At 38.1% G+C, this 13,121-nt stretch overlaps 1 protein-coding gene across 2 annotated transcripts in view; it reads right to left on the bottom strand.

Annotated features, from left to right (window-relative positions):
- Positions 1-512: 512 nt before the first annotated feature.
- TRMT1L (tRNA methyltransferase 1 like) overlaps positions 513-13,121 on the bottom strand; it is a 51,244-nt gene continuing 38,635 nt past the window's right edge. For both annotated transcript variants that reach the window (XM_035010666.1, XM_035010667.1), the window contains exons 11-15: positions 6,609-6,687; positions 4,097-4,263; positions 3,524-3,586; positions 950-1,076; positions 513-844 (exon numbers count right to left, since the gene is read on the bottom strand). In XM_035010666.1, coding sequence (XP_034866557.1) covers positions 592-844; positions 950-1,076; positions 3,524-3,586; positions 4,097-4,263; positions 6,609-6,687 — 689 coding nt within the window. In that variant the 3' untranslated portion in view covers positions 513-591. The remainder of the gene's footprint in view (positions 845-949; positions 1,077-3,523; positions 3,587-4,096; positions 4,264-6,608; positions 6,688-13,121) is intronic.

Here is a 13,121-nt window from a genome sequence, read left to right on the forward strand (position 1 = left end):
AGACCTAACTTAAAAGAAAAATGTATTTCTATCTCAGGCAAGTATTTAAATTCTCAAAAGCTAGTAGTAAGTTAGAATGTGGAAAGAAGTATGATTTCTTAAAATTGGGAACACATTTTAGCTTCGTAATTGTGAAACAGCATTAGTGATATGAAAGGACATTGTTCTATTCAGGGTAATTTCATAAGTGAAAGGCTTCTGGCTTCATTTTGTGTGCTACAAACAGAAAAACAAAGATGAATCACTTTAAGTAGACATGTGATTAAGAACAGTAAAGGATGGCTTCCATAACAGACATAAAATTCCAAACACTTTGCAAGTGAAGGTTTTCTGCATTACTAAATGGTAGGGTGATCTCAGTCATAAACTTGGCTTCATATGAAATGTTTTCATTAAAATTTTAAGTTTTCTTTACAGTAAGAAAAACCTGGAAAGCATAGCTCCCAAACTAAGTTAGAGACTGCTAATTTTCTGAATGAAAACAGCACTGTTTTTTATTTTTACACCACTGAATTGAAAGAATAGAAAAAACTACAGTTGGTATAGAGATTAGGCCATCTATACAGACATCTGAGTAACTCTTCTCTACATTTACCATCTTCTGCAACTGTTTGCTTCTGCTTTGTCATTCACTGACATTTCAACCCTGTCAGCTACTGTATCTTCGGATGCTGACTGGACATGGCCCTCCGACTGTCCTCCAGTATAGGTAGGGGTGCTGTACTTCAAAAGGATGGACTTAAACTGCATCAGAGGTGCATCTGTACGAACACCCATTGGGTCAAAATGAGTCCGGCTTACTCGAAAGCCTGCTTGAGAAAGATAGCACAAAAACTTTTTCAACCTGCCGCAAGGAAAGGAAAAAAAAAAATTAGATTCTGCATCTTATTTAAATCACAGTGTCATTAAAGTATGAAATATACATTTTGCCATTCACTGGCTGTCTTACTTTGGCATATTCATTCCTTTAATGCTGTGTCTGTGGATGTTGTAATAAAAGGGAGGATGTTCAGTACTGACATCAGTCTTCTGCCTTTTGGCTAAAGTTGTGATTGTTTCATTACCTTTTCTCTTTCCTGAAACATACACATATACACAAAATCAGATATAGTACCTTTATAATGACTATTTTTGGCCTGATTTTTTTTTTTTTTTAAGATTTTTATTTATTTATTTGACAGAGACACAGCGAGCGAGGGAACACAAGCAGGGAGAGTGGGAGAGGGAGAAGCAGACTCCCCGCTGAGCAGGGAGCCCGATGCGGGGCTCGATCCCAGGACCCTGAGATGACCTGAGCCGAAGGCAGACGCTTAATGACTGAGCCACCCAGGCGCCCCTGGCCTGATATTTTTTATCATGAAAGGTTTAAATGTTGATCAGTCTTAGAATAATAATTTTAGAGCTATAGAACAATTCATAGAGATTAATCTATATATAAAAAAGGCTCAGAGACTTTAAAGATTTTAAAACTTATGTTTTACCTTACTCTAAAAAGGATTTAAGACACCTTTGCTGAAGGTGAGTGGCCTGGCTGAAGTTATACAATAAAAAGAAGTAAAATGATGCTCTTAAGTCTAATGCTTTTTGCAATGTACCATAACCTTTTCCCTCCAACAGAGAAATTAAGTAGAAGAAACCATTTTAGGTGATTTGAATGTTAGAAAACTAGTTGAAGATGCCAATTGAACATTACTCTTGGAAAGAGCATATAGTAGTTATTAAACCATATATATTTTTTTAAAGATTTATTGGAGAGAGAGAGCAGGGGGAAGGGCTGAGAGAGAATCTCAAGCAGACTTCATGCTGAGTGTGGAGCCTGACATGGGGCTCGAACTCATGACCCTGAGATGACCTGAGCCGAAACCAAGAGTCAGACACTCAAACCACTGAGCCATCCTGGCGCCCCTAAACCATATACTATCAAAAGGAGTTGAAGTTTTCTTGTCTTCGAATATCAACTCTAAAATGTTGAGCAACTATTAAAAATTACAGCTTATAATTCTATTCCTCTGCTCTTTCAATTTGGAGGGTACCTGGGTGGCTCAGTCGGTTAAGTGTCTGTCTTCGGCTCAGGTCATGATTTCAGGGTCTTGGGATGGAGCCCCATGTCTCTTGTGACCCCCCAAAAATAAAAAAATCTTAAAAAAAAACCCCACTAAAGTCCAAGTTGTCTTTTAATAATTTTTTAAAATTTATTTGCTTATTTTAGAGAGATTGCACAAGCGGGAGGAGCAGAGACAGACAGAAGCTCAAGTTGACTTCATGCTGAGTGCAGAGCCTGACGTGGCGCTTGATCTCATGACCCTGAAATCATGACCTCAGCTGAAACCAAGAGTCAGATGCCTGACTGTGCCACCCAGAAGCCCCTAAGTTGTCTTTTATTTTTTTAAGATGTTACTGATTTGACAGACACAGCGAGAGAGGGAACACAAGCAGGGAGGAGAGGGAGAGAGAGAAGCAGGCTTCCCGCTGAGCAGGGAGCCCAACGCGGGGCTCAATCCCAGGACCCTGGGATCATGACCTGAGCCAAAGGCAGACGCCTAACGACTGAGCCACCCAGGCACCCCCTAAGTTGTCTTTTAAAAAGCAAAACAAATGGGGTGCCTGGGTGGCTCAGTCATTAAGCGACTGCCTTCGGCTCAGGTCATGATCCCAGCGTCCTGGGATCGAGCCCCACGTTGGGCTCCCTGCTCTGCGGGAGGCCTGCTTCTCCCTCTCTCCCACTCCCCTGGCTTGTGTGTTCCCTCTCTCACTGTGTCTCTCTGTCAAATAAATAAATAAATAACTTAAAAAAAAACGCGCGAAACAAAACCTTAGACATTAAGGCACTGACATTTTATATAAATCTTAAAATCCTTTTGAAAGGAAACTTGCAATGCCTAATATAACCGTATTTTAAAGTGTACATGCACACATCTGAAATTATAAGGCCATACAGTAAATTCTTATGGCTAGGGAACAGGGTCGTCTAGTTAATTAATGGAATTATTATAAATCATATGTTGAGGGACACTTGGTTTGCTCAGTCAGTTAAGCGTCTGCCTTCGGCTCAGGTCATGATCTCCAGGTCATGGGATCGAGCCCAGCATCAGGCTTCCTGCTCAGCAGGGAGTCTGCTGTTCTCTCTGTCCCTCTGCTCGTTCTCTCAAACAACTAAATACATAAATAAAATATTAAAAATAATAAATCATATGCTGATGAGAAAGTTTAAAGAATTAGAATAAAACAATCTATAGCTATCGAATATAATTTGGTTTTAATTTGGTTCACATGGTTCTTCAAGGTCTTAAAGTTCTTTCAAGCGGATCATCATATATTAGAGATGTGAACAGATACATGTTAATAGAAATTGTGAACAGTGCAAATGCCAGATAAACAAGTTTTACTCTAATTATATTTTCTGTATAATGAAAAAGCATTTTAGAGTCGGCCACCAAAGCAACCTCTTCTCTTCCTACCCTTTTACTACCTGTGTTTTTGCCCTGATAAATACATACTTACATATATACACACACATACATACCTTGTGCAGTGTAATTATCTGTTGTGGTATCATCTGTAGTTTTAATAAACACACCATATTCTTCTAAAATAAAACGGGAATAACAAAATATTTTACAGGATAACATTAAGAACAATTCAAAGTTTAAATAAAAGCTTATTAAATTCTATAAATTCTATCCACATTGCTTTTATGAAATATGAGATTCTGTGTAAAAAGATTGTAAGAATTTTTTTTTAACTATCTAACAATAACTGCTGCTTCTAATGACTTATGAGAATACTAGAATGTCTAATAGTTCCACCCTTGTATCAGTAGCCCGATAAAACTACAAAAGCCTATTTATACTAAAGAAAATAAAGGACAAAAAACAGCTTTAATGAGTAGTAAGTGTAAACAGCCTCCGTGTCTCAATGGATATTATGAAAATTTTTGGCCACACTAGGTTTTTCTTTCTAGAAAGCAGATATAGGGTAATAAAATCACAACAGACTTTTAGTTTTTTTAATCTACTAAAGTTAGGGGAAAAAATACATATATACGTATCTTAATAAAATTGTTAATTCATTCAGGCCCTGAATATAAATTAGTCACCTTGCTTGTTGAGATTTGAAGGTGCATGAACTGAAAACTGACTTTGAGGAGTACACTCTGATTCAAAGATTAATGTCTTTATTAGGGTCTGAATGTCATCCAGACTATGGTGAAAAGATTCAAATAGCATTCTTTTGAGGAATCCAGTATTGAAAAGGGAACTTGACCTGAAAAAAAGAAAATACAGAGAACTGGGTAAGAGAAATGTCTATTAAAAAAATATAATTTAACTACAGCTAAGATATGTAATTATAGGATGGAATAAATGCTGAAATTAAAGAATTTGATTTAATTTAAAATTATTTTCTATTTTCCCACTCCTTTTATCATGTTAGTTCTCTAAATTAATGGGATTATTCATGGAAATTTCATTCAAAGTCAACGAAGAATTTATTGAACCCTCATATACAGTGTAAGGTATATAGCCCTGTTGTACATGGGGACGTGGAGGATATACCAAAGTATAAAATACAGTGTTTGCCCTATAAAAGCCTATAAATCTAGATAGGCACATAGTGTGATACAGAAGTTTTCATAAAGCATATTCCTGTCAGTAAAATCTTAATCCAATGTGTACATGTAGGGTGGGAATGGGCAGGAGTAGATACAGGAGAATGAGATGTTGTAATGGTGATTTTGTTAAAAACATGGCACAAGGGTAAGTCTGATATGCTTCCCATTTGAGAATTGCAGGTATAATAGACAGAATATGAAATTCCAAGTCAGATAAAAACTGGATTCTCATCCTGGCTCCACCACTTCTACCTAATCTTGAGTAATTAGTGCTTTTGAGTCTCTTATTCCTCATCATAAAATAGAAAAACTTCTCACACTTGTTATGGGAATTAATGAGATAGCACACATAAAATCATTAGTCCAAAGTATATCCTCAATGAAAGATATTATTAGGCTAGCAAATATAAATGAAAGGATATATGATTTTAAAGTGTCAAACGAATCATCAATGTAAGATTTACTAAAATGGAATTTCGAGATAATTTTGGGTTAAAGCACTAAAGAGAGACTTCAATGAACACTGTTTGTTTGTTTTTAAAGATTTTATTTATTTGACAGAGACCCAGCGAGAGAGGGAACACAAGCAGGGGGAGTAGAAGAGGGAGAAGCAGACTTCCTGCCGAGCAGGGAGCCCGAAGCGGGGCTCGATCCCAGGACCCTGGGATCATGACCTGAGCCGAACGCAGACGTTAACGAGTGAGCCACCCAGGCGCCCAAATCTGCAATGATTCTTGTCACAGTATTGTTAGGAATCTCAAATTTCTATCGGACTCTCTAGTAACAACCTAAAAGTAAGGATTCTGATTAAAAACAATTCAACTTTAAGTCACTAAAAACACAATAGCTAGTTTACTAATGATGCAAAAAACACATTAAATATTTGCAGCTGAGTCCCATCTAAATAGCTTTACCTAAAACAAAGGCAGACTTTTACTTTCACAAGCCCTTCTCACTTAAAACTAATTTCTTGAAGACCTTGTATTAGTTGACTCTTCTATAAAAAGTTATGGTGATCACTTCATAATCACACCCTAGTTCTACAAACTGTCAACTGAAAAAAGTCTCATTCTTACTATTCAGAAATGAATTATCTAGTTTGCAGATCAGCCAGGCTTCTCTTTGATCCCATGGTCTCTTAGCACTATTGCAAACTTGTGAGAATAATGGTATAGAAAAATCTGAAAACAAAAAACACCTCAGGTTCATAGGGGTAGAAGAGTCCTAATTATTTGACTAGACTTAAAAATTAAATTGAAATTTGCTTGTCTTTTACTACACATAATCAAATATCAGCAATCAAATCAATATATAAATCAATTTTGGATACAGATCTTCCTCAACCTACGATGGAATTATGTAAACCCAGGTAAGATGAAAATAAATTGAAAATGCATTTAATAGGGCGCCTGGGTGGCTCCATCAGTTAAGCATCTGCCTTCAGCTTGGGTCATGATCCCAGCCAGGCTCCTGGGATGGAGCCCCGCATTGGGCTCCTTGCTCAGCGGGGAGCCTGCTTCTCCCTCTCCCTGTGCCCCTCCTCCCTGCTTGTGCGCACTCTCTCTCTCAAATAAAAATCTTAAAAAAAAAATGTATTTAATAGACTAACTTACTGAACATCATAGCCTAGCCTAACCCACCTTAAACATGCTCAGAAAACACTTTCATTACCAAACAGTTGGGCAAAGTCATCTAGCACAAAGCCTATTTTATAATAAAGTATTGACTAGTTCATGTAATTTACTGAATATTATACTGAAAGTGAAAAACTAAATGGTTGTAAGTGTACTGGTTGTTGACCCTCCTGACTGTGTGACTGGCTTGCTGTTACTGCCCAATATCATGAGAGAAGACTATCGCATTTTGCTAGCTTAGGAAAAGATCAAAATTCAAAATTTGAAATACACTTTCTGTTGAATGTGTACTGCCTCTGCACCACTATAAAGTCGAAAAATCCCAAGTTGGGGACCATCTTATATTATTATGTTTAAGCACATACCATAGTGGTCCAAGTTCTATCGCTGTCTTTCCAGGCATGCTTCCATGACAGTTACAGGGCAGCTGTCTATATGGGTTTTCTGTGAAAATATTATAAAAAGAGAAATCAAAGGAGAAATGACAATGTAAATAGTAATTGTTATATTTATAATAATTTGCAGCCACTACATAATGAGGATCTACTATGTGCCAGGTATTATGCTAAGTATTTTATATGCATTTAAAAAATTTAATCCTTACAACTCTGAAGCAGATACTGTTAAAATCTTAATTATCCAGATCAGAGAATTAAAGCTTAAGAGAAGTCACAGAAATCCATGTCAAATGGCTTATTGGAGGCGTAACTTTTACTAGCTTTTAGTCACTACGGTACATGAAATAATTTAAGTAGGAGAAAATCTTTAGAAGTCCACAAGATATCCATTTAAAATCACCTGATGGGGGTATAATTTACATGCAATAAAATGTATGCATGTTATGTGAAAAGGTTGATGAGTTTTTAAGAAATGTATATAGCCATGTAACCAACATCCCATCAAAATACATTTCTCATTAGTTACTTCTGCAAAGGGGAAGAAAACAAATTACTCCCTAGGCTTGATTCATATTCAGCCTAGATATATAAATATATCTAATACAGGCTAGAAGAATCTTAATTCAGTTTAAAAGATCAGTGAGAGGCCTGATACAATCCCAAGGAAATTGAGGAAATACTACCATTATTCTTAGTTTCCAAAATGGGGCAATATCCTACTACGGACTGTTTGGTTCACTAAGCCCTAGAACAGTTATTTTAAATCACTCTCTCCCACTAACTTCCCTCAGGCCATTCTTGGGTTATTATTCACTTTCTTGAAATGGCCTGATCTGATCAATCAGTCCTAGATATATCCAGAACTCAGAATTATGGTGGTAGGGATATAGGTCTATATAGCCTATTGCTATTGGACATCACTGTTACTCAATGTAATTAAGTGGGATAATGCACAGATGTGAGATCTTATTTTAGATTTACTTGAAGGCTTCTTCCTTCACTGTTTTTACTAGATCTACTTTTCAGTATTATTTAACTATAAGCCTTAAAGAAGGGTGAGACTATCATTAATATTAGATTTGTTAAGAACTATGTTCCTCCAACATTATGTGAATATATTCAAGAAGTCTTCCCTGGAACCATTAAATAAGTAAATTATAATACTATAGTATTACCCAAATTAGGGCAATTTATAGTTCTGTCAGAGTTACACCCACTTACCACAGGTAGGCAGCACGCACATGAATTTTTATTAGTCGGTTTGTTTCTTGATGTATTTACAAAATGCTCCCATCATATCAATGTATGTCTTTTCCCAAGCCCCTTGCCTAGGATTTCTCAGTGCTAGGCCAGCAATAGCAAATTCCCTCTTTGACAGGTCAGGACTATCATTTCAAGTTACCAGTAGCAAAAAATGAAGGGGTAAAGAAAGAAAACTAGTATGTCCATGTCATCGGTATATAGGCTATGAAGACAATTCCAGATGAGGAATTAAAAAATAATTCAGAGACTTCTATTTAAATGCAATGGATTGAACATGTACTTTATCTCTGCTGTCTCTTAAAGCATTACAATGAGAACAAAGGAATAAAAGTCAAACCCAAGGATAAATAAAATGGGAGCAGAGGTAACAGAAGATAAGAGATGTCAATAAAATTTTAGAAGTGGAAATAAGGTACACAAGGGGATAACTGATTTAGCAGGCCAGACAATGCTAAAGCTAAGCCTGAAATGGGCAGACAGGCTACCAATAAAACAGCAAGCCCAATAGTTCTGGGACCCCAGAAAGACCTGAGAATGGAAGGTACTGATCATCTTAAAAGACGGGTATAGGGCAGTTGTGCAAAAAAGAGGTCTGGCTAAAAATTTTTAAGGGGTCTTATTAAGACCCCTAGATTTCCTTCTTTAATACACACAATCAGACTTCTGTGCTTCCTCATTCCAAAAAAATGAAGTTAATCTTGGGTGAGGCTGAGCCATGGAGGACCTGGAACCAGAAGCATCAGTCACAGTTGAGAGTAAGATTTATGAAAAGAGAGGGATTAAGTAAAAGACATCATAAATGGTAAGACCTTCCAAGTCTCCTTCCGCAATACGGTTCCTAGAAAACTGATGGAAGATTCAAAAATTTCTCTAGAAAAACTTAACCAATCCAAGAGAAAAGACCTAATACATTTCATTTTCATCTGGGGGATCCCCTAGTGAAAAGGCAGACTGGTGCCTTCTCATTACAGTAAAATCTATCCGTCCCTAAGCCCTGACTCCAGTGCTTCCAAAAAACTCAGTGTGGACAACCAAAGACCATTTGAGATCTGCCATGACAGAGAACAAAATTACAACACAGAAAGAGGAATTGTTAGGAAACAGAAGAACTAAAACAACAAAATAACAGAAACAACAATACAAAAAACTAAAAAAAAAAATCTATCTGCCCTTAAATAAAAATATACCCAACTATAACCAATATTCTTAGAGAGCTAAGATTAGATTTTGTATCTCTGAAACAAGAATAGGACACTATTAAAAAAAGAAACGAGAAAATATGAAGTAACTTAAAAACACAAAATACGACAAATTTAAAAAGGAAAGTTGGAAAATAACAATCAGGGAAATCTATAAAGTAGAACCAAACGCCAAAGACATGAAAAGACTGTCCAAATCGGGGCCATATTCCACTATGGACTGTTCAGTTCACTTAAGCCCCAGAACAGTTATTTTAAATCACACTCTCCCACTAACTTCCCTCAGGCCATTCTTGGGTTATCATTCACTTTCTTCGATTTCCACTTCTGGGTATTTACCCAAAGAATATAAAAACACTAATTTGAAAAGATACATGCACCCTTATGCTTACTGCAGCACTGCTTACAATAGACAAGATATGGAAGCAACCTAAGTGTCTATCAATAGATGAATGGGTAAGGAAAATGTGGTATTTATATATATGCACACATAATGGAACATTATGCAGCCATAAAAAGGATTAGATTGTACCATTTAAGACAACAAGGATGGACCTAGAGGGTATTATACTAAGTGAAATAAGTCAGACTGAGAAAGACAAATACCATATGATTCCACTCAAGTGGAATCTAAAAAAAAAAAAAAAAAATTAAACCCCCACAAATAAACAAAAAGTAGAATCAGACCTATAAATACAGAGAAAAACTGGTGTTTGCCAGAGGGAAGGGGAGATGGGTGAAGGGGAGAGGGAGATATAGGCCTCCAGTTATGGGATGAGTAAGTCATGGGAATAAAAGGCCTAGCACAAGAAATACAATCAATGGTATTATAATAGTGATGTAATGGGACAGATGGTAGCTGTACTTGTGGCATAATGTATAAATTTGTCAAAATCACTAAGTTGTACACCTAAAACTAATATAACATTGTGTGTCAACTATACTCAAAAAAGAAAAATTGAAAAAAAAAAAAAAAAAGGTGGTACATATATAATAGAATATTATTCAGCCATGAAAGAGGGAAACCCTGCAATTTGTGACAACATGAATGAATCTTAAGGGCATTATACTAACAAAATAAATCAGACAGAGAAAGAAATACTTTATGATCTCACTTATATGTGAAATCTAAAAAAGCTGAACTCATAGAAACAGAGTAGATTGGTATTTGCCCAGACCTGGGGGTGGGGGAAATGAAGAGATGTTGGTAAAAGGCTATAAACTTTCAGTTATAAGATGGTGTGGGGATCTAATAATGTACAGTGTGGTGACTATAATTAACAATGTTAGACTGTATAATTGAAATTTACTAAGAGTAGATCTTAAATGTTCTCATCACACACACACACAGGTAACTGTGAGGTGATGAAAGTGTTAACTAATCTTATTGTGGTAGTCAGTTCACTATACATGTACATGAAATCAATGATATGTGTTGTACACCTTAAAGTTACGCAGTTTTTGTCAATTATATCTAAATAAAGCTGGTAAAAAAAAAAAAAAAGTAAGTTCCAAAGGAAGGACCTTACCTCTGAAAGAAAAGATAGAAGAGTTAAAAGAAAAAATTTCCCAGGTTGGGAAGGTGGAAACAAGAGGACCCTAAGCTCACCTCGTCCCATGGATATAATTAGATAACACTCACATCATCATAAACAACCCAGAAAACAACCTGAAGACTGGAAGAACAAACTCCACAACTAAAGGTAGAGAAGAGACCACACTGAAGAGGGTAGGAAGGGCAGAGATGCGGTGGAAAGCAAAACAGACAGCATCCTCATCTGCCGTGGGGAGGGAGCCACTGGGGTGGAAACGGGAGAGAACCAGATTAACATACCTGGGAGCCCACAGAGCGAAGACAGATACCCGTAAATTTGGCTTTGAAAGGGAGAGGGGCTGAATTTCATGAGTTCTCACAACCAGTGGGGCTGAAAGCCTGGGATTTTAAAAATCAGTAGGCTCAGTTCTGGGAGAGCCTGGAGGGCAACAGGAAGCTAAGACCCTGCCCTTAAAGAGACAGCATGACAAAGAGCCCACAGCCATTCAGCAGAGAGGCAGCAATTTGAAAAATGCCTGGGACAGAGGGGACGGAGAGTAGTTTATTCATTTCAGCTCATGTCCTAGAGGGATAGGGATGGATGAGGGACTTCTCTAGAAACAAATGAGCTGGCAGGCACTATCTCCCTGCCCTGCCCCCCAGCATAAACACATGGCCACCCGTGGAAACCAGTGACATTCACTACCTAACTTGCTTACACCAAATCCCACCCCCTCCAGCGAAGCCTGCCTCAGTCTCAGGGCTGCAGGCACCCTCCCCCAGAAGACCACACAAACCTTGCCAACACCTGGTCTCCTGACCTGTGTGTTTTGCGGGGCCTCAGTCCAAGTGGCAGTGGCTGCGGCAGGCCCTCTGGAAGCCAGGTGTACTTTGTGAAAACTGTGTGTCCCACCCACACAGCCCCCAGTCCCTGCAGGTCTCATTCTGCAAGCAGACTGCTGCACATCTTATTAAAACCTCACAGCCCACCCTGGTTGGGGATGAAACACTGCCCATAACAGACAAAGAGAACCTCTGCAGACAACTGGACTGAAGGAAAAAGGGCCAGGACACAACAGCAGGGCACACAACACACACAGGTGTGTGCCAGGTTCTGGTGAACAGGGGACACTACATTGCAGGGCACTATAGGACCTCTTCTTCATAAGTCCACTACTTTTTTTTTTTTAAGATTTTATTTATTTATTTGACAGAGAGAGACCCAGTGAGAGAGGGAATACAAGCAGGGGGAGTGGGAGAGGGAGAAGCAGGCTTCCCGCCGAGCAGGGAGCCCGATGTGGGGCTCGATCCCAGGACGCTGAGATCATGACCTGAGCCGAAGGCAGACCCTTAACGACTGAGCCACCCAGGCGCCCAGTCCACTACTTTCAAGAGCAGGAGATGTAGTTGACTTTCCTAACACACACAAACAGACACAGAGTGCTACACAAAATGAGAAGACAGAGGAATATGTCCCAAATAAAAGAAGAGGACAAAACCACAGCAAGACATCTGCACAAAACAGATATAAGTAATATGCTTCACAGAGAATGAAAAATAATGATCATCAAGATATTCACTGGTATTGAGAAAAGAGTGAAGGACATCAGTGAGATCCTTAACAAAGAGATAAAAAAAGAACCAATCAGAAATGAGGGACACAATGAGTGAAATAAAAAATACACTGGATGGCTAGAGTAAACGAAGGAATTAGTGACTTGGAAAACAGAGTAATGGAAAGTAATCAAGCTCAATCAAGCTGGTGAGAAAAAAAATTATACAAATGAGAATAGACTTAGGGAACTCAGCAACTCCATCAAGTGTTAATTTAGAGGGAATGTACCTCAACATAATAAAGGCCTTAAATGAAAAACCCACAGCTAACACCATACCCAGGGGGGAAAAACTGATAGCTTTCTCCAAAGGTCAAGAACAACAGAAGGATATCAGCTCTTGCCACCTTCATTCAACAGAGTACTGGAATTCCTAGCCACAGCAATCAGAAAACAAAAAGAAATAAAAGGCATCGGAATTGGTAAGGGAGAAGTCAAACTTTCACTGTTTGCAGATGACATGATGCTATATATAGAAAACCCTAAAAATTCCACCAAAAGCTGATAGAACTGATAAATGAATTCAGTAAGGTTACAGGATACAAAATCAATGTACAGAAATCTGTTGCATTTCTCTACACTAATAATGCAGGAGAAAGGGAAATTAAGAAAACGATCCCATTGGGGCACCTGGGTGGCTAAGTGGGTTAAGTGTCCAACTCTTGCTTTTGGCTCAGGTCATGATCTCAGGATCATGAAATTGAGCCCCATCTCAGGCTCTGTACTGGGCGTGAAGCCTACTTAAGAGTCTCTCTTTCTCTTTCCCTCTGTCCCTCCCCTGCTCTCTCTCTCTAAAAAAGAAAGAAGAAAGAAAGAAAGAAAGAAAGGAAGGAAGGAAGGAAGGAAGGAAGGAAGGAAGGAAGGAAGGAAG

The sequence above is a fragment of the Mirounga leonina genome, unplaced genomic scaffold, assembly GCF_011800145.1.
Source record: "Mirounga leonina isolate KUSES-001 unplaced genomic scaffold, KU_Mleo_1.0 Mir_154, whole genome shotgun sequence".
NCBI lineage: Eukaryota > Metazoa > Chordata > Mammalia > Carnivora > Phocidae > Mirounga > Mirounga leonina.